This window comes from Electrona antarctica (genome assembly GCF_951216825.1).
Source record: "Electrona antarctica genome assembly, chromosome: 20".
In the NCBI taxonomy this organism is placed as follows: domain Eukaryota; kingdom Metazoa; phylum Chordata; class Actinopteri; order Myctophiformes; family Myctophidae; genus Electrona; species Electrona antarctica.
The window spans coordinates 38,917,897-38,940,606 of record NC_136801.1 but is presented as its reverse complement, the minus strand read 5'-3'; the positions used below and the strand labels follow the sequence as shown (position 1 = coordinate 38,940,606).

General features: G+C 39.2%; 2 protein-coding genes and 1 long non-coding RNA gene across 3 annotated transcripts in view; 1 reads left to right on the top strand and 2 right to left on the bottom strand.

Moving 5' to 3' along the window:
• The window catches only part of reck (reversion-inducing-cysteine-rich protein with kazal motifs), a 223,380-nt gene that overhangs the window by 133,424 nt on the left and 67,246 nt on the right, over positions 1–22,710 (top strand). The window lies entirely within an intron of this gene.
• LOC306913359 (uncharacterized protein) lies at positions 7,143–9,508 on the bottom strand. Its single transcript, XM_079489960.1, has 2 exons — positions 9,243–9,508; positions 7,143–8,979 (listed from the first exon to the last, which is right to left on the bottom strand). The coding sequence occupies exons 1-2, from the start codon at positions 9,310–9,312 to the stop codon at positions 7,886–7,888; spliced, it is 1,164 nt and encodes a 387-aa protein (XP_079346086.1). The 5' UTR covers positions 9,313–9,508; the 3' UTR covers positions 7,143–7,885.
• On the bottom strand, positions 16,478–19,203 carry LOC306913366. The gene is made up of 3 exons (XR_013788517.1): positions 19,067–19,203; positions 18,177–18,500; positions 16,478–17,919 (listed from the first exon to the last, which is right to left on the bottom strand). It is a non-coding gene; the product is annotated as an uncharacterized lncRNA (long non-coding RNA).

The window sequence follows — 22,710 nt, the reverse complement described above, 5'->3', positions numbered from 1 at the left end:
GTGAGATTTCCGAGCTTACGGTATTTTAATACAGCGTTGGTGTGCAGCGCATGCTGCGCGCATGCAGTGCAACTCCACTCCCAGACTAAGGCAAAACATTTATTTTCACCACACAGCTGCAGTAGATTGAAAAGTTGCTTCCTACCTTTGAGTTAGTGTTGCTGAAAGACACCCAGATCCAATTGTATATTCCATATTTCCACATGTAGCCTACTAAACTAAAAGTGTGAACTGTCAAGTGTCAACAGAGGCACGCAGTTGTGAGCATGCGCAGATTGCACTACAGCGTGCAGGGTACAAAACGGCCATTAGGGGGATCCATAGTACAGTGAAATACAGTGGGGAATAGCTATTGATTCATTGATTGAATACTTTATTGGCAGAAATGTAATCAGTATAGGGTACAGTCAAACACATGTCCAAAGGGATCACTGAAAAAAGTCCTTGCAGTCTTGTTTCCATTCGGTCCTGGGTAATCAATTCATAATCATGACAAGTCACATGACAAATAACAAAATTCAAATTATCATAAAAGGTAAAAAAGTAAAAGATAAGATATGTAGGCCTACAGGTTGGGGAACAAAGAAGGGCTTATAACGGCCGGGCTCCACCGGGCGCGTCAGCGTCGCGTCTCCGTCACCGTCAGGGAATGTTCCCTTTTTAATCAATGAAGGGTGGCTCCACTGCCCGCGTTGACGGAGACGCGACGCGTGCATTAAAATTGAACCGGTGCGTTTTTTGACGCGACGCGACGGAGACGCAACGCGTCCGGTGGAGCCCTGGCGTTAGGAGGTGGGGGTAGTCACTAGACATAGGTGGGGGGGGGGGCAATCTTTTTTTTTCTTTTTTTTTAATATAAATACCGTGGAATACCGAGGTATAGGTTTTCAATACCGGCACCGTACCGTACTGTAAAATCTCATACCGTGGCATGCCTAGTACCGATACCCTTTTTTCGCTTCCGATCCCATCCCGATACCTCAATTTCTGTGTTAGCCGATACCGAATACCGATACCAGTGTCGTGATCTCATGTTGTGTTTATAGCTATCTAGCTATATATCTCGTGTTGTGTTTATAGCTATCTAGCTATATATCTCGTGTTGTGTTAATAGCTATATATCTCGTGTTGTGTTTATAGCAGACTCCTCACTCAAATGTGCACTTGCAGTTTGGGCAACTCCAAAGCAAACTCCACATGCCTCAACATTTTATTTACCTGCTATAGTGTCAACCCCTTATACCCCTGTGTCGGATTGGTGGTTAGACTGGCTTATTCACTGATATGACCCGATATGACAAATAAGGGCCGATCCGATACTTTTCCCGATACCGATACAGTATCGGGACATCTAAATTTTTTTGTCTAGTATGTTAATATTAAATTAATTAATACATTTACCCAACAAGTAACAACATGTTGGATACAGCATAAAATCCAAGCAGCGCAGCAGGTGCTCTAGAGCCTTTGATTAGACTGCGAATGTCTGGGGTAGAAGAGGAAAGTTACATATTATGTAATTTATTATTACATTTACTAAGTCCAGCTTTAAGTAAATGCTTTAATTCATTTTTCACCTTCGTGGGCTGGAGATCAATCCTGCTGCAATAAATCAGCAATAAATAGCTCTCAAAGGTAAGGTATTTAAGTTGAGTGACAGGTTGTTTACAGCTCGGTAATATATCTTCGGATATCTTCAGACTGCGTGAGGGTGGTTCAGAAAAGTTTTCTGAAAAATGTATGTTGTTAAGTGCTCTTTTTCATATCAAGGACCCCCAACATTTTATGTATTTGGCCGTGGACCCCCATCTCAAAATATTTTGTTCCGGGGATCCAAGCAAAGATTTGAGTTAAAGATGTTTGTTCAAAAAAATACTGTATATATACTGTATATATATTCAAATATTTGCACAAGTGTTCATGCTTTAAAAATAAATAGCAGATCTACAAGCTCATAGCGTGGCACGAAGTATGACGTGATGTGAGCTTCTAGATCTGCTACACTTTATTTAACATATTGGCATATTATGTTCCCGGGAAAGAGAAATAATTATGGACATTGGTTTTCACACATTGAGTCATTGAGTCATTGAGTCACATTGAGTCATATGAGTCATTGAGTCATATGAGTCATTGAGTCACATTGAGTCACATTGAGTCACATTGAGTCATTGAGTCACATTGAGTCATTGAGTCATTGAGTCACATTGAGTCATTGAGTCACATTGAGTCACATTGAGTCATTGAGTCACTGAGTCATTGAGTCATTGAGTCACATTGAGTCACATTGTGTGGTGGTGCTTGGGTGCCACGTGATGAGAATCAATTCCACTATGACGTTCATCCGGTTTAGGGTTCCATCTTTGATGCTAAAGTATTAGCGTTAAATGCTAGCGAGTAGCGAGCTAAAATGAGGCCAATCCTTGCTCTAGAAATCGCCAATGTTCCAGTCGCGATGACCTCCGAACATCACAGACAGCGGTGTAGTTTCAGAGAAAAGAGCGTGCAAAGGCAACAGCTAATACAGAAGTTAAAACTAGCACGTCTAAGCGGTCAGTCTGACCGATTTTGAGATTTTGAAGGGGATTTTCTTTGCCCCTGAAGTTCTGAGAAAGTTCCCCTTGCATGACTTTTTCTAAATATTCGATTCAAATCATCTCTGTTTTTTTTCTTCATCTGAAACGTTTTGTAAATATGATTTTAGGCATACTTATACCTAGTAGGTCTGCTCTTTTTCGCCCAAATTACCGCCGTCACCCTTTCTCCCCCCGCAAGCAGTGAAGTTTCACACCTCCCGACAGCTGGAGACGGCATTGTTCAAGCTAATGAGTCATTTGCATTTCAACTGCCAAGCCTGCATTCCATTTCCAACTAATTCAATCATATATGTTTGGCTGGTTAACTTGGACTTTGTTTACTATGTTGAGATAATAGGAATAGGAATATGATTATTATCCATGATGAGGGATGTTATTGAATGCTCGGTTAGACTCGACCGACATTTCCTTTCCATGGAGCGAGAATGCTTGCCGATGCGTTTCCAAATAAAAATGACAGTGTTTGAAATCAGATAGACCTACCGAACCTCTAAATGTTTTGTCAGTCAAAAGATGACAGTTCTGTCCGTCCTTCGTCTGTAAACTTTTCTGCAAGCGACGTGGAACTGATTTGCAATTCTGCCTGGTGCCTGCACGCACGCAAGGCTCTTTCTTTTTTTCTCTCTCTCCCTCTCTTCTGCTGCGGACCTCTCTGCTGGCACAATCAATCAAATATATATATAACTTACATCGATCATAGGCGGCGGGTATGTAAGGCTAGGCAAGGCTTAGCCTTCCCAAAAATGATGCTGGGTATTTTTGAGTGGTGCAACCACTCCCTTACTGAGTTATGTGTGTGTGTGGGTGGGTGCCTGCCTGCCTGGCTGGCTGGCTGGCTAAGTATGAGCACGAACCCATCTGGGGGAAATAAATAAATCCCCCTCCCACGCAATTCTAGCCTACCCAAAGGTAAAACAAAGTCGGACAGTGTTTTATCCGCTCCCAAACTTTTTCGGGAGAAATAAACAGACATTGTTATTTCTGCAAACCGCATAAAATATAACCTCTAAAACAGTTACATCATTAGTCTACATGTTGTGAGTAGCCTATATTTGTATACACATGAAGAATTAGTTGGAATGCACATTTAGAAGACAATGGCAATTAAGCTGTCAACGGGTGCAGGCACTGCGTTGAGAGGTGTGAAGATCATTAGACGAGTGGGGGAGAGAGTGGCCAATCAAACCGCATGAAAAACACGTCATCTTGACCTTTCATAGTCGTAGATGAGATGAGTTCAGACATGCTAGTGTTAATGGCTATGGAGAAACAGAGGCAGTAGTGCTGCATGGCGAGGCCTTAGCAAGCCTCCGTAGAGCTACCAAGATTCCAAAGCTGAAAACACAGCGAGGCTTTCTGATAGCGATATCAAACTCCTTAAGACGAGCGTATACTCGTCGTCATGAGCGCCCCGCGTAATTAATTCATATTCGAGTATATAACTGTCAATATTAGCACCACCAGATGTGTTAATATAAGGAGATATCCCCGAAAGACGATTTTATGGCTGATATCTCTGTTAACGTCCCTGTCAGATTCCCAGCATGCCTGCATGCCTCCCGTGACCTTGTTTAGCACCCACGCTTTTGCAGCCTCACACCCGGGCCATGTCTTACACATGAGTACACGCCGTACACATTCTTGTGGCTCAATGGGCCCACGGCTGGCATCTAATTCTAATCCTCTTAATTGCTTTGGCAAAGCCCAGCGCTGCCGTGTCTGTGACTCTTTAACCCATTCTGTACGGGAACCCCTTTTGGTGTTTTAACTATTGAAAAATAGCAGATCTACAAGCTCATAGCGCGCCACCGAGTGGCGCGCTACGAGCTTGTAGGTCTGCTATTTTTGAAAAATCGTGAAAATGCGGTACACATCTTTGAATATATATTCTTTCAGGAGACTGTTTTTATTTTATTTCGACGTCAGGCCTAAATGGGTTAATCTCTTACACGAGCACATCTCGGAGAGAAAAAAAAGAACCCTGCGTTAAGTACGCTAATACCTCGCAAATAAGCCAAGTGGAGATGGTGTTGATTGGATGTGAAGCCACGGATCTACACGATTATTATTAGTGACTGACTTTGCTACGTGTTTGACCGTGGTGGTTTGGTAGTGTATACAGTACTAGGTGGCTCTCTTGGAAGAGCCACCCGTCGACTAGTCTTGCGTAGCCAGACAACTATTCCACAATCTCCGAATGCTATATAGAGTCTGGAACCACAGCTCCCGAAATCTGAGTAAGGAAGCTGCCATTTCCGTTCACGAAAATATATTTTAAAATATCTTTTAAAATATCTTTAGAGCTTTTCCTTTTCTGCTAAGCAACAAGCTATATATGCTTAGCCTGGCTAATAAGCCGTTGGCAAAAAAAAATGTGCCTGCCGGCGGATTACGGTCTGGAGAGGCTCAATTGTACGCCCATTTCCTACACCAGAGAACTGGTGTGGCCAATCGGGACACGGTATGCAATATGGGCGGGCTTTGGTACAGTGCCGTTCAATGCTTGAGATCTTTGACTGACAGTAGCTCTGACCAATTGCATCAAAGAGAAAATGTTTGAACCCGCCCCCCGGGAAACAAGATCCATACACAGCATATCCAGACTCAAATACCACACGACAGTGTGATTTGAGTCTGGCTTATTAGCCAGGCTAATATATGCTTAGATGATTTATTTTTATATTTGGATAAATTTGCGTGACGGATCAATTTGAGCGAAACGCTTCCTCTTTATATTTTCTGATGACAGTTCTTCCGTTGCTCCAGACTGTATGATGAAAGCATTTGGAAATCGCGAGAGTCAACAGTCTGGTAACGTGACACTACCCATCGACTAATCTAATATACGGCAACCTTCCCCGTATTAATTCACTAGTCCGATCCAGAAGAACACAGTTTGCCGGCCACTGCTGCAGAGCTGACAATGAGGTTATATCTTCCCTTCTTCTCTGGAACCCTGCCTCAAAGCAGACCAGAAGTACCTGTAGAAAACTGAGTTTTTTCATCCTTGTACACATGTATGTACAAAATGTGATTATGTGCACTCATTTCGTCCCTGTCACAGACAGGATAAGTCATTATCCGTATAATAATTATATCCTATATCCATCATTACATTGTTATTAACAACAGAGACACAATAACAGCAACAACTGTATTGTGTAAACCTGGGAAACCTGGACAACTTTAAGTCATTGTTCAGGTTGTGTTGCTCTGAGGGAATGAGGAGCACTCAGGTGTGTGGGGTTAGTTTCAATAGGTGACTGCACTTTTATTCATTCATTCATTGTTTTTTCAAATGCTAAATAATGAACAAACCACACATTCTTTCCTCGGGTTAAAATGTAAACAGGCTAAATCAGGGGTGTCAAACTCATTTTGGGGCAAGGGCCACATTGCGCGAAAGGTCACTTGATGAGGGCCGCGGCCAGTTGTAGCTCACGTGGGTTGACTTACACTACTTGATACTTGGCTTTGTTCTCTAGACTGTTTATTGTATTACAGTTGTAGGCTACAAGACGTTTGGTATGAGAGGTGGAAAAAAGACCCAATAAACCACTCGAAAATAGTTAAAAATGCAATCATTTTATCAAAAATATCCAAAATGGCAAATTGACATGTAGCCTTCATGAAATCAGACACTTTGCATCTCTTTGCTTTGACTATCGTGTGTAAGTAGACTATATTCCTCACTTGGTAAGGAGTCTACTGAGCTGTAACAACTATGGTTAGCCTCTCCATGTCCTGCTGTATCAGAGTGTGAGGAGAGTAATCCACAACAACTCAACTAGTAGTTGAATAGAATGTTAACGAGCCCATCAGTGACAACATTCCGCACCTGGGCAGAGACAAAGCCGTCTACAGCAGGGCCATTAGCGGGGCAGGTGGGGGAGTAGCAGCGTTGTTTCCTTTTTGAAAATCATCTCGAGGGCCGCATTGGACCTCTGGGCTAAATGATGATGGCTGATTCATGATGGCTGATTCATCCACTATAGACTATATTAAAATGCAGAGATTAAACGTGTTAATGGTCACTGGTTGTCTGGAATTGGACAGATCACCTGTTAATGATCACATTATGGATGAACTGAGACCATTTTACACCTCTTTGACTCAGTAGTTCTGTTGAGTTTCAACAGAACTACAGAAATAGGCTTATCACACAGAACTTATTATCCTTTGTAAAATGTTAAAGGTGCTTTAACTTGTGTAAGGGATATGTTTTGTTAAAATAGCTCTACTAATCATTGCTATATTGTTTGTGCAGTAACAGAGTTCTTCCCACGTCTCCATAACCATAATTATTACTATTTCATAGTGTGAAATGTGTTAATAATAAAATTGACCAGTACTATGAAGAGAAGTACTGTGAATTTAAGAACTTATGACACAATATTTCGTTCACAGGTTTTAATTAAAAAAATGCTCACATGTGCTTACCACATATATCACTATACAATACATTAGGCCTATATTCATAAATGTGTGCTAATTTCTCTCTCTCAGTTGGAATGGAGACAAATCTGAAACCAGATAATTGGCCATTTGAGAACATGATCTGAGTAGGAAAGAGAGAGAATGCATCTTGTGATGTCAAAGTGCAATGTCAAACATAAAATATTAAAAAAAAAATGAAATAAAAAGAGCCTCAAGTAGAAAAAGTATTGTACCAAAAAATGAATTTAAAGTAATACAAATCAGTCACCAGAATACGGGTGTTTTCAATTAATCTGATGAAAGGAGATGTAGTTCGCACACGGGCCTTGAGCTAAACATTTTTTTTTCATTGAGAAGAGGATACAACGTTTCGACCCCTTCGGGTCTTCGTCAGGATATGTTCAATGAATCTAACATGGTTAAAATGGTGTTTGAAAATACAATGGGAAGCTTGTATATGGACTTGTTAAAATGGCCCCAAACTGTGAAATACCCCTTTCATATATTTGACCAATGGCTGTAGCCATAATATATAAGAACGTACACAATATGTATTTTGTAACACGTTTTTTTTCATCCATACTTACAACACATGTATGTACAAAATGTGATTATGTGCACTCATTTCTTCCCTGTCACAGACAATGTGTCTAATTTAAAATGTCTTGAAAAATGTCCAATAAGAAAATTAAAAAGTTAAACAAAATCGATCTATACATACAGCTGTATGGTCACAAAAAATATATATACCAAAGGCTTTTCCACACACATCACGATCATTTGGGTTTCTCTCCAGTGTGAATTATCTGGTGGCGTTTAAGGCTGGACATTTCAGAGAAGCGGTGACCACACTAATCACATCCATAGGGTTTATCTCCTGTGTGAATTCTCTGGTGGCTTTTAAGGCTGGACATTTCAGAGAAGCGGTGACCACACTGATCACATCCATAGGGTTTCTCTCCTGTGTGAATTCTCTGGTGGCTTTTAAGGCTGGATATTTCAGAGAAATGTTGTCCACACTGATCACATCCATAGGGTTTCTCTCCAGTGTGAATTCTCTGGTGGCTTTTCAGGCTGGACATTTGAGAGAAGTGTTGTCCACACTGATCACATCCATAGGGTTTCTCTCCAGTGTGAATTCTCTGGTGTCTTTTAAGGTTTTCTATTCGAGAGAAGTGTTGCCCACACTGATCACATCCATAGGGTTTCTCTCCAGTGTGAATGGTCTGGTGTGTTTTAAGTTTGGACATTGTAGGGAAGCGTTTTCCACACTGATCACATCCATAGGGTTTCTCTCCTGTGTGAATTCTCTGGTGACTTTTAAGGCTGGATATTTCAGAGAAATGTTGTCCACACTGATCACATCCATAGGGTTTCTCTCTAGTGTGAATTCTCTGGTGGCTTTTAAGGCTGGACATTTGAGAGAAGTGTTGTCCACACTGATCACATCCATAGGGTTTCTCTCCAGTGTGAATTCTCTGGTGTCTTTTAAGATTTCCCATTGTAGGGAAGTGTTGTCCACACTGATCACATCCATAGGGTTTCTCTCCAGTGTGAATGGTCTGGTGTGTTTTAAGTTTGGACATTGTAGGGAAGCGTTTTCCACACTGATCACATCCATAGGGTTTCTCTCCAGTATGAATTCTCTGGTGGCTTTTCAGGTTGGACTTGTCAGAGAAGTGTTGTCCACAATGATCACATCCATAGGGTTTCTCTCCAGTGTGAATTCTCTGGTGGCTTTTAAGGCTGGACGTTTGAGAGAAGTGTTTTCCACACTGATCACATCCATAGGGTTTCTCTCCAGTGTGAATTCTCTGGTGTGTTTTAAGTTTGGACATTGTAGGGAAGCGTTTTCCACACTGATCACAGCAGTGGCATTTTTGCTTAGCCAAGCTTCTTTGTTCATTCACCTCTGGTAGAACAGGGAAGTCAGACTGATGCAACGCTGAATTGGAAAGAAAAAGGAAATGATGTTTAGAGGCCTTCCTGGACTTAAAATAGCAAAAACTATTGTAGAGTTAATGTACCCAATTATCAATTTAGCATCCATTTATATTTCGATTCCACAATCGTTTTATATTCTAGAAAAGACACAAAACTGGTAGTCAATGCTAAAATAAATCAAAACAAACAAATGACTAGATTAAAAAAAAAATAATAATCCTTATGGCATACTGTATATCCATATAGACACAGTAAGTAACTTACAGAGGTCTTGGTGATCATTGGGTCCTCTCTGTTGAGCAGAATCATTTGAGGTGGCGTTGAGAGAGTCCATCTTCACTTCAAGCCTGGAGTCCACAGTCAGATGAGATCAGAAAGTATTGATATCCTGAACGGACAACTACAAACTCTTCTTATACCAGAGAGCCTGAGGTGGAACTGTAAAGTTCAACTCTGTTCCACTCCAAAGGACGCAACTCCAATTTCCAACTCAATCCAATGATTTTTTTATTTTCCAACTTTTACGCTCAGTGTTGGCTTCATTGGTGATTGGCTGGTCATTTCAGTTCGAACACAAAGAAACAAAAGATTAACAACATTGCCAAACAACAAATGATAATCCTTTCAAACCAACAGGTTCTTTTTAACAATTCTTGATTTTAAACATTAAATATTCTTAAATAATCAAATGTCTTTAAACAATTAGTGTTCTTAAACAATGAATGCCTAAATTAAATGTCTTTTAAATGAACTTATTAAAGTCAACATTTTAAACATTTCAAATTACTTCACCTTTAAACATCTAGCATTTTAAATTGAATAAGTAGTTAAAGAAAATAGCTGAACTTAAGCTTGTAGATCAGCTCTAATTGAACAAGGCATTTTAAACCTTTAACATGAATTGTCCATATTTTAGTGGTCTTTTAAATTCTTAATCATTTCTAACTTGGTCTTATTTTGTAAAGAGATACTATTAAACATAAATGAAATCCAACTCTCAAGCAAGTTAATGTGTTCCTTCCCCACTTCAGACTGAAGCAGTTGAAGCTACTAAACACAATTAGCCATATTTAACCACATCAAACAGTACATACATAAGTAAATAAAACAATACAATACAATATCACCGACCATTGGCGTCTTTGGAGGTAGAACCCAAGAGTTGTCTTTGCTGTTTGCATCTGGTGTTTGTTTGAATGACTGAAGCTCCATTCCTTTTAAGGTGCTCCTAATCAGGTAATGAGCAGCCATCTTGCTGCTGCATTCTGGGAGATGTAGTTTCTGATGTGTGAGATGTCATGCTGACCAGATTTTGTCCATTTCTGAGTTTTGACTCAACAGGAACTACTATCTGCTTGGTGCTGATTGGCCAAAGTGTGTAACAATAGAATCATCAGCCACCAATCATAACAAACTGCTGCATGTGCTCCACCCCTCTCTGACTCCTCCCCCAGGTCAAGCTCTATGCAACATTCTGCTAACTGTGAGATTGCTTTGTAAGCTTCATATTTAATATATGAATATCTATATCCAATATGGAGTAACTGACTATCTGGATAATATATGTACAGTCTAATAATATTGAATAAGTGGATATTAATGAAGTGTTACTGCATGCAGCAGAGGCATTATTATATGATTGCTCCATATTATTTCAGTGACATAGAACCAGCTCTGGTGAAGAAACAACAAGAAAAACAGTTTTCCAAAACTATTGTTTTCAAAACACAAACTGCCACCCACCCCTAAAGTATTGCAAACAGACTTAATAAATAGTACACAAGTACAAACAAGTACAAGTACAAACAAGTATACTACCGCACACCCTGTACTTTTATTTATTTTATTTTATTAAGTTGCAATGTAAGTTCAATTAGTTTCGACTTTAGAAGACAGTGGTGGGGTTTCTGTACAGGACTGGTAAGGCCTAACAACAAATGAGTATATTGTCAAATCCTCAAAGTCTCGTAGCAAATTGTGCTCTATTGTTCTCATTTAATCACTTATCTATATTTACAGTGAAATCCCAATGTGTAGGCCTGTGAAATCCTTTAGTGTAAGTGTAAGGTATTCATTCATGAGCAGGATATGTCATTCTTATAATACTCATATCCTATATTCATGGGAAACAAGTCAAGTCATTGTTAGTTTCAATAGGCTTGTGGCTGCACTTTATTAAATACATTTTTTAAATGCTATAGTGAACAAACCCCACATTCTTTCCCAGGTTAAAACACGCTATGATGGCTGATGCTTCATTCACTATAGAAAATACATTCAAATGCAGATATTAAACGTGTTAATGGTCACTGGTTGTCTGGCATTGGACAGATCACCTGTTAATGATCACATGTTATGGATGCACTGAGACCATTTTACACCTCTTTGACTCTGATGAGTTTCAGCAGAACTACAGAAATAGGTCTATCATCACATGGAACTTATTATTATCCTCTGTGAAATGTTAATGGTGTTGTAAACTCATCGCTATAGAGCGTCGCAGTCCCGCCCCTTACCATGGACCAGGAAATTAATCCCAATGCATTTTTCCCATAGACATTTCGTAAAATATTTATTTAAAGACCTTTTAAGCGTCGTACGAAGCCAACTCGAGTCGTGACAAATCATGACAACACACACAATATTTTGGACCAAACAAATAATTACATAGAAGAAAAACAACAAAAAAAGTGTTGTAACCTGCTGTTTCTTTCTTCTTTCTAATTCTTTTTTCGGCCCCAAAAATTGTGTTTGTTGTCATGATTTGTCACGACTCGAGTTGGCTTTGTCCGCGGCGTAAACGTCTTTAAATAAATACTTTCTGAAATGTCTGAGGAAAATGAACGGAGAATCATTTCCTGGTCCATGGTAGAGGGCGGGACTGCGACGCTCTATAGGGACACCTGCATCAGTAAGCAGGAACTGGGGGTGGCAATGAAGGACCGGAAAGTCTGAGCGTGGCATTGTGAAATCTATGATCTCGACCGCAGTACGAAAAATGATGATGACTAGGGTGTTTGCAGTGCCGGAAGAAGTAGTCAGAATTTTTCACATAAAGGTATATTCAGTGATTTGACTTAATTCAAATATCACTTATTTTTTCTTTTTTTCTGGATAATCCTGCCTACTATAGAGTGTGCTGACCATATAAGGAGTTCCTCCCTGTCCCCAGTGAGCCCCTGGGGTCAAAAAACCCTAGTTTCAGTTTTGGTGGCGGGTGGCAAAGCCTTCATCCAATCAGGATGAGAGGGGCCTTCTTCCAATCATGATTGAGTGGGGGTGGGCCTTAGTGCACATGCTGTTGGCCTGTTGCACTTCCCCCCACTGTAGAGCACATTTTGTTACCGGGGCGGACTGGGTGGTTTTCCAAATCACCCAAATCACTGAATGCTCCTTTAAGAACAAAGTGTCAATACCAGATACAATGGTGGAAAGTAACTAACTAAATGTACCTAATTCTTATCTTACCATCTACGTTGCCCCCCCTATGGGACCTGTTCTTGCCAGCTACGTTTATAAGCGTAGACAAACGTTTACTGTATGAACGCGCCGTCCGTCTGTTTACCTTTTAGCATTGCTCCGGGTAGAATAGCCCTCCTTCTTCACCAGCAGCGATGTTTTTTTTAAATCCAGCTCCGTTGAGCCTCCATTATAACCCGATTTTCAAAGCACCGTATCTCCAAAGGTTAGAGAGCTGTCCCATGGTGAGCCGGCGCGCACCCGACGATCGTAAATCATTTGTGATTTTGTATCGCATCGCTGAGAAAATGTAGCTGGTTGTACTGCTAGCTAAAGGCTGTGGGCTAATGTAGCTGGTTGTACTGCTAGCTAAAGGCTGTGGGCTGTGTTGTGTGGTGTCGTTCCACTTCCGGAAGCCAATTCCTGTTTAACCCGGAAGGACAACAAGCTCCGTAGCATTGAAGTGAACCAGCGGCAGAGAAGCGGTCAAAGTTTTTGAACACTAGGTGGCAGTAAAGAAGTTAAGTATACTGTACTCAAGTATACTTTTGAGGAATTTGTACTTTACTTGAGTATTTACAAATTTCAATACGTTTACTTCTACTCCACTACATTTCGGATGCAAATATTGTACTTTTGCTCCACTACATTTATTTGAAAACTTTACGTTACTTGATAGATTTAGATTATTATTACAATACATACATTAACCACTTCAGCCCTTTACACATTTTGGCTTGGCCATTTGGAAATTTGACGATCTATAAGCTCACAACGTGTCACGATCCGATGCATTGTGAGCTTGTAGATCCGCTCGATGTTTATACATTTGATAACTTGAAATAGGATTCTGCATAATGAGTACTTTTATACTTTTGGTAGTTGAAGTAGGCTACATTTTGATGCCAATACTTTTTTTTATATTTTGAATTCAGGTGAGGCAGTAGGAACTTAGGAACGAACAGCAGTGACAACACACACAATTTGTGGGGAGGAATCAATTTCCAATTAACAGCTAAATTGGAGAGGAAAAGGCTATATATATAATTATGTGAAAGTAATTATGTGATCATTGTGTTATGTATAACAGGAACTTAAAGTATAATAGTATAGTAATTAATTCCATTCCATCCAACACAATACATTTCCATTCCAATTAGCAGTTGGTTGCCGTGGAGACATAGTAAATCCTCGTCAATGAAATATTAAGATGACTGCGCCAATGACAACGTGTTTCAATTAACTAAACGACTCTCTCTCTCTCTCATTTCCCGGCCGCAAACATATTCATGTCAAGGACCTCCAATATTTACGAGTGCCTCCGGCCTCCGGAGACGAAATTAAGTCGGGGTCGGGGACGTATCCCGACACACACACACATGCATGCACGAAATCTTAACGGCCTTTTCTCTCGGATTCTAATTCCGATTCTAATCAAAACAAGCTTTATTTACGGCCGATTACGGTTGTGGCGCGCTTTACAAAAAAAAAAGGCATCGGGTGGTCCGCGATCCTCCCACTATAGGATTGCCTATCCGTGAGCTAACTCCGTCTGGTTAACCCATTCAGGCCTGACCTCAAAATTAAAAAGAAATCTTCTAAATCCTCCAGTTTTCTGAAATAAATATTTTCACGATTTTTCAAAAATAGCAGACCTACAAGCTCGTAGCGCGCCACTCGGTGGCGCGCTATGACCTTGTAGATCTGCTATTTCTCAATAGCTAAATTATAACATAATGTTTAAAACACCAAAAGGGGTTCCCGCCCGAAATGGGTTAATGCCTGGGCTCATTTTTGCCCCTTGAATAAGGCACGTCTCTTTAAAATACCCTTATGGCACATGAATGGACCGAAACTGAAAAGAATTGTTGCGGTCAATGTAATTGTTAAGTAACTAAAAAGTACATTTTCACAGTAACGCATTACATTTTGGTGTAAGTAATCAGCAAAGTAACTGAGTCACTTTTGAAATGAAGTAGTAACGGTAACTATAGTTACTGGGTTTCAGTAACTAGCAACGACACTGCTTTCTTTGTACATCAAACAAGGTAGCACATCCAAAAAAGATTATTTAAATGTATTTGTATCTTAGTTCAAGGTTGGCTGCAGCTGTAGTAGTGTCTTATGCACTGCCAAGAAGAAGATGAGAGCAAGCACTCAGTTGAACAGTTCCATGTAGTGATGTAACGGGTGCACGGTTCTGGAAGGTATACGCTGAAGGAATAAATACCAGCACTCACGTTATCCGCTAGGATTCTGGTTTTATTTCAGTTTTCCCCAGCAGGCGTAACAAACAGACAGATGGTTATTGTGTTGTATATTTTTTGTTTATTTTATTATTTTCTTGTTTTGATACTACTCTCCTAATGGAAATAACTTGTAGAACTAATTTATTGATGTAATGATGTATTTCGTGCACCCGGACCGTTTAGTGCAACGCACCCAGGTCCCCTTTATAAGTGACACCGAAACATTGACATCTAGATTAAAGTTGAAGAAGGCCATGTTATATAGAGTCTGGAACTACAGCTCCCGAAATCTGAGTAAGGAAGCTGCCATTTCCGTTCACGAAAATATCTTTTAAAATATCTTTTAAAATATCTTTAGAGCTTATATTTTTTATTTCCTTTTCTGCTAAGCAACAAGCTATATATGCTTAGATGATTTCTATTTATATTTGGATAAATTTGCGCGACAGATCAATTTGAGCGAAAGACGAAACGCTTCCGCTTTATATTTTCTGATGACAGCTCTTCCGTGGCTCCAGACTGTATGATGAAAGCATTTGGAAATTGCGAGAGTCAACAGTCTGGTAACGTGACACTACCCATCGACTAATCTAATATACGGCAACCTTCCCTGTATTAATTCACTAGTCTGATCCAGAAGAACACAGTTTGCCGGCCACTGCTGCAGAGCTGACAATGAGGTTATATCTTCCCTTCTTCTCTGGAACCCTGCCTCAAAGCAGACCAGAATTACCTGTAGAAAACTGAGTTTTTTCATCCTTGTACACATGTATGTACAAAATGTGATTATGTGCACTCATTTCGTCCCTGTCACAGACAGGATAAGTCATTATCCGTATAATAATTATATCTTATATCCATCATTACATTGTTATTAACAACAGACACAATAACATCAACAACTGTATTGTGTAAACCTGGGAAACCTGGACAACTTTAAGTCATTGTTCAGGTTGTGTTGCTCTGAGGGAATGAGGAGCACTCAGGTGTGTGGGGTTAGTTTCAATAGGTGACTGCACTTTTATTCATTCATTCATTGTTTTTTCAAATGCTAAATAATGAACAAAGCACACATTCTTTCCCCAGGTTAAAATCTAAACAGGCTAAATGATGATGGTTGATTCATCCACTATAGACTATATTCAAATGCAGAGATTAAACGTGTTAATGGTCACTGGTTGTCTGGAATTGGACAGATCACCTGTTAATGATCACATTATGGATGAACTGAGACCATTTTACACCTCTTTGACTCTGAGTTTCAACAGAACTACAGAAATAGGTCTATCACACCGAACTTATTGTTATTATCCTTTGTAAAATGTTAAAGGTGCTTTAACTTGTGTAAGGGATATGTTTTGTTAAAATAGCTCTAGTAATCATTGCTATATTGTTGTGCAGTAACAGAGGTCTTCCCACGTCTCCATACCCATTTCACTAACATAATTATTACTATTTCATAGTGTTAAATGTGTTAATAATAAAATTGACCACTACTATGAAGAGAAGTACTGTGAATTTAAGAACTTATGACACAATATTTCGTTCACAGGTTTTAATTTAAAAAATGCTCACATGTGCTTACCACATATATCACTATAAAATACATTAGGCCTATATTCATAAATGTGTGCTAATTTCTCTCTCTCAGTTGGAATGGAGAGAGAATGGTAACCAGATAATTGGCCATTTGAGAACATGATCTGAGTAGGAAAGAGAGAGAATACATCTAGTGATGTCAAACATAAAAAATATTTTAAAAAAAGGAAAAAAAAAAAAGAGCCTCATCAAGTAGAAAAAGTATTGTACCAAAAAATGAATTTAAAGTAATAAAAATCACTCACCCGCAAACAATGACAATCAGTCACCAGAATACGGGTGTTTTCAATTAATCTGATGAAAGGAGATGTAGTTCGCACACCGGCCTTGAGCTAAACATTTGTATTTCATGAGGATACAACATTTCGACCCCTTCGGGTCTTCGTCAGGATATGTTCAATGAATCTAACATGGTTAAAATGGTGTTTGAAAATACAATGGGAAGCTTGTATATGGACTTCTGTTAAAATGGCCCCAAACTGTGAAATACCCCTTTCATATATTTGACCAATGGCTGTAGCAATAATATATAAGAACGTACACAATATGTATTTTGTAACACGTTTTTTTTCATCCATACTTACAACACAAACCTGTCACAGACAATGTGTCTAATTTAAAATGTCTTGAAAAATGTCCAATAAGAAAATCCATTAACAAGTTAAACAAAATCGATCTATACATACAGCTGTATGGTCACAAAAAATATATATACCAAAGGCTTTTCCACACACACATCACGATCATTTGGGTTTCTCTCCAGTGTGAATTCTCTGGTGGCTTTTAAGGTGTGTCATTTGAGAGAAGCGGTGACCACACTGATCACATCCATATGGTTTCTCTCCAGTGTGAATTATATGGTGTCTTTTAAGGTTTTCTATTTGAGATAAGTGTTGCCCACACTGATCACATCCATAGGCTCTCTCCTGTGTGAATTCTCTGGTGGCTTTTAAGGCTGGACATTTCAGAGAAGTGTTGTCCACACTGATCACATCCATAGGATTTCTCTCCAGTGTGAATTCTCTTGTGTTTTTTAAGGTCGGACAACTGAGAGAAGTAGTGGCCACACTGGTCACATCCATAGGGTTTCTCTCCGGTGTGAATTCTCTGGTGTGTTTTAAGGCTGGACGTTTGAGAGAAGTGGTGACCACACTGATCACATCCATAGGGTTTCTCTCCGGTGTGAATTCTCTGGTGTGTTTTAAGGCTGGACGTTTGAGAGAAGTGTTGTCCACACTGATCACATCCATAGGGTTTCTCTCCAGTGTGAATGGTCTGGTGTGTTTTAAGGGTGGACGTTTGAGAGAAGTGTTGTCCACACTGATCACATCCATAGGGTTTCTCTCCAGTATGAATTCTCTGGTGGCTTTTCAGGTTGGACTTGTCAGAGAAGTGTTGTCCACAATGATCACATCCATAGGGTTTCTCTCCAGTGTGAATTCTCTGGTGGCTTTTAAGGCTGGACGTTTGAGAGAAGTGTTGTCCACACTGATCACATCCATAGGGTTTCTCTCCAGTGTGAATTCTCTGGTGTGTTTTAAGTTTGGCAATTGTAGGGAAGCGTTTTCCACACTGATCACAGCAGTGGCATTTTTGCTTAGCTGGTAGAACAGGGAAGTCAGACTGATGCAACACTGAATTGGAAAGAAAAAGGAAATGTTTAGAGGCCTTCCTGGACTTAAAATAGCAAAAACTAGTGTAGAGTTAATGTACCCAATTATCAATTTAGCATCCATTTATATTTCGATTCCACAATCGTTTTATATTCTAGAAAAGACACAAAACTGGTAGTCAATGCTAAAATAAATCAAAACAAACAAATGACTAGATTTTTTTTTAAAACATCCTTATGGCATACTGTATATCCATATAGACACAGTAAGTAACTTACAGAGGTCTTGGTGATCATTGGGTCCTCTCTGTGGAGCAGAATCATTTGAGGTGGCGTTGAGAGAGTCCATCTTCACTTCAAGCCTGGAGTCCACAGTCAGATGAGATCAGAAAGTATTGATATCCTGAACAGACAACTACAAACTGTTCTTATACCAGAGAGCCTGAGGTGGAACTGTAAAGTTCAACTCTGTCCCACTCCAAAGGACATACAAGGACGCAACTCCAATTTCCAACTCAATCCAATGATTTTTTATTTTCCAACTTTTACGCTCAGTGTTGGCTTCATTGGTAATTGGCTGGTCATTTCAGTTAGGTTGAAAACCTTCGAACACAAAGAAACAAAAGATTAACAACATTGCCAAACAACAAATGATAATCCTTTCAAACCAACAGGTTCTTTTTAACCACTCTTGATTTTAAACATTAAATATTCTTAAATAATCAAATGTATTTAAACAATTAGTGTTCTTAAACAATGAATGCCTAAATTAAATGTATTTTAAATTAACTTATTAAAGTCAACATTTTAAACATTTCAAATTACTTCACCTTTAAACATCTAGCATTTTAAATTGAATAAGTAGTTAAAGAAAATAGCTGAACTTAAGCTTGTAGATCAGCTCTAATTGAACAAGGCATTTTAAACCTTTAACATGAATTGTCCATATTTTAGTAGTCTTTTAAATTCTTAATCATTTCTAACTTGGTCTTATTTTGTAAAGAGATACTATTAAACATAAATGAAATCCAACTCTCAAGCAAGTTAATGTGTTCCTTCCCCACTTCAGACTGAAGCAGTTGAAGCTACTAAACACAATTAGCCATATTTAACCACATCAAACAGTACATACATAAGTAAATAAAACAATACAATACAATATCACCGACCATTGGCGTCTTTGGAGGTAGAACCCAAGAGTTGTCTTTGCTGTTTGCATCTGGTGTTTGTTTGAATGACTGAAGCTCCATTCCTTTTAAGGTGCTCCTAATCAGGTAACGAGCAGCCATCTTGCTGCTGCATTCTGGGAGAGGTAGTTTCTGAGGTGTGAGATGTCATGCTGACCAGATTTTGTCCATTTCTGAGTTTTGACTCAACAGGAACTACTATCTGCTTGGTGCTGATTGGCCAAAGTGTGTAACAATAGAATCATCAGCCACCAATCATAACAAACTGCTGCATGTGCTCCACCCCTCTCTGACTCCTCCCCCAGGTCATGCTCTATGCAACATTCTAGAAATAAACTGCTAACTGTGAGATTGCTTTGTAAGCTTCATATTTAATATATGAATATCTATATCCAATATGGAGTATCTGACTATCTGGATAATATATGTACAGTCTAATAATATTGAATAAGTGGATATTAATGAAGTGTTACTGCATGCAGCAGATGCATTATTATATGATTGCTCCATATTATTTCAGTAACATAGAACCAGCTCTGGTGAAGAAAAAAAACAGTTTTCCAAAACTATTGTTTTCAAAACACAAACTGCCACCCACCCCTAAAGTATTGCAAACAGACTTCATAAATAGTACACAAGTACAAACAAGTACAAGTACAAACAAGTATACTACCGCACACCCTGTACTTTTAATGTCGACTTTAGAAGACAGTGGTGGGGTTTCTGTACAGGACTGGTCAAGGCCTAACAACAAATGAGTATATTGTCAAATCCTCAAAGTCTCGTAGCAAATTGTGCTCTATTTTTATCTATATTTACAGTGAAATCCCAATGTGTAGGCCTGTGTGCAGAAACACGTGTCAAGGCATTATTAACTCATGATCAGGATAAGTTGGGATAAATCATTATCTGTATAATAATTATATATCCTATATCCATCATTACATTGTTATTAACAACAGAGACACAATAACAGCAACAACTGTATTGTGTAAACCTGGGAAACCTGGACAACTTTAAGTCATTGTTCAGGTTGTGTTGCTCTGAGGGAATGAGGAGCACTCAGGTGTGTGGAATTAGTTTCAATAGGGTTGTGATGACTGCACTTTTATTCAATGTTTATTCAAATGCTAAATAATGAACAAACCCCACATTCTTTCCCCAGGTTAAAATGTAAACAGGGTAAATGATGATGGCTGATGATTCATTCACTGTAGACAATGTATTCAAATACAGAGATTAAACGTGTTAATGGTCACTGGTTGTCTGGCATTGGACAGATCACCTGTTAATGATCACATTATGGATGAACTGAGACCATTTTACACCTCTTTGACTCTGAGTTTCAACAGAACTACAGAAATAGGTCTATCACACAGCACTTATTATTATTATTATCCTTTGTGAAATGTTAAAGGTGCGGTAACTTGTAAGCTCTACTAATCATTGTTATATTGTTTGTGCAGTAACAGAGATCTTCCCACGTCTCCATACCCATTTCACTAACATAATTATTACTATTTCACAATGTGAGATGTGTTAATAATATAATTGACCAGTAACATGAAGAGAAGAAGGCCCATGGGCTCTACAGTATAAGAACTTATATCACAATATTTCTTTCACAGGTTTTAATTTAAAAACTGCTCACATGTGCTTACCACACATATCACTATAAAATAAATAAGGCCTATATACAAATACGTGTGCTAGACAGAAGTCTTTCCATGTCTCCATACCTACTTCACTAAGATCATTATTATGCTTGCATAATGTGAAATGTGATAATAATACAATTGATCAACAGTAATATGAAGGAGGAAAGGCCTGGTTTTATTTGAAAAACACAATTTCTGGTGTGTTTTAAGGCTTGACATTTGAGCGAAGTGTTGTCCACACAGATCACAACCATAGGGTTTCTCTCCAGTGTGAATTCTCTGGTGTGTTTTAAGGTTTGCAATTCTAGAGAAATGTTCTCCACACTGATCACATCCATAGGGTTTCTCTCCAATATGAAATTTCTGGTGTGTTTTAAGGCTTGACATTCGAGAGAAGTGTTAAATAGTATTGATTGATTGATTGAAATATGTATTAACAGTTTGCAGAATTACAGTACATTTCAAGCACAAACTCAGTACAAAGGCTGTTAACTGTGAGTGGACGACCCAATTAACCATTACACTTGTTTACAATAGGGTCCACCATGTTCAATTCATCAAAACATTTAGAGACGTACAAATAGACACTTCTATATAGACAAAGAACAGAACAGGAATTCATCATAATGGAGGTAAAAAGGGAAAGTACACAAGGCTTCACATCTAAGTAACAGTATACTACCGCATCCCCTGTACCTTTATTTTGTATTGTATTAAGTTGCAATGTAAGTTCAATTTGGTAGTATAGAAGACAGTGGTCTGGGTTCTGTACAGGACTGGTCAAGGCCGGACAACAAATTAGTATATTGTCAAATCCATTGTTCTCATTTCATTTCTTATCTATATTCACAGTGAAATCCTATTGTGTAATGTGTAGGCCTGTGTGCAGAAATAAGCAGGATAAGTCATTCTTATAATACTCATATCCTATATTCATGGGAAACAAGTCAAGTCATTGTTAGTTTCAATAGGCTTGTGGCTGCACTTTATTAAAAAAACAAATTAAATGCTATAGTGAACAAACCCCACATTCTTTCCCAGGTTAAAACACGCTATGATGGCTGATGCTTCATTCACTATAGAAAATACATTCAAATGCAGATATTAAACGTGTTAATGGTCACTGGTTGTCTGGCATTGGACAGATCACCTGTTAATGATCACATTATGGATGCACTGAGACCATTTGACACCTCTTTGATTCTGAGGAAAGTCTGGCGTGGCATTGTGAAATCTATGATCTCGACCGCGGTACGAAAAATGATAGTGATACAGGTTTATTTTCTTGTTGCACTTCCCCCCACTGTAGAGCACATTTTGTTACCGGGGCGGACTGGGTGGTTTTCCAAATCACCCAAATCACTGAATGCTCCTTTAAGAAAAAAATGTCAATACCAGATACAATGGTGGAAAGTAACTAACTAAATGTACCTAATTCTTATCTTACCATCGACGTTGCCCCCCCTATGGGACCTGTTCTTGCCAGCTACGTTTATAAGCGTAGACAAACGTTTACTGTATGAACGCGCCGTCCGTCTGTTTACCTTTTAGCATTGCTCCGGGTAGAATAGCCCTCCTCCTTCACCAGCAGCGATGTTTTTTTTAAATCCAGCTCTGTTGAGCCTCCATTATAACACGATTTTCAAAGCGCCGTATCTCCAAAAGGTTAGAGAGCTGTCCATGGTGAGCCGGCGCGCACCCGACGATCGTAAATCATTTGTGATTTTGTATCGCATCGCTGAGAAAATGTAGCTGGTTGTACTGCTAGCTAAAGGCTGTGGGCTAATGTAGCTGGTTGTACTGCTAGCTAAAGGCTGTGGGCTGTGTTGTGTGGTGTCGTTCCACTTCCGGAAGCCCCCACCTTCCTGTTTAACCCGGAAAGACAACAAGCTCCGTAGCATTGAAGTGAACCAGCGGCAGAGAAGCAGTCAAAGTTTTTGAACACTAGGTGGCAGTAAAGAAGTTAAG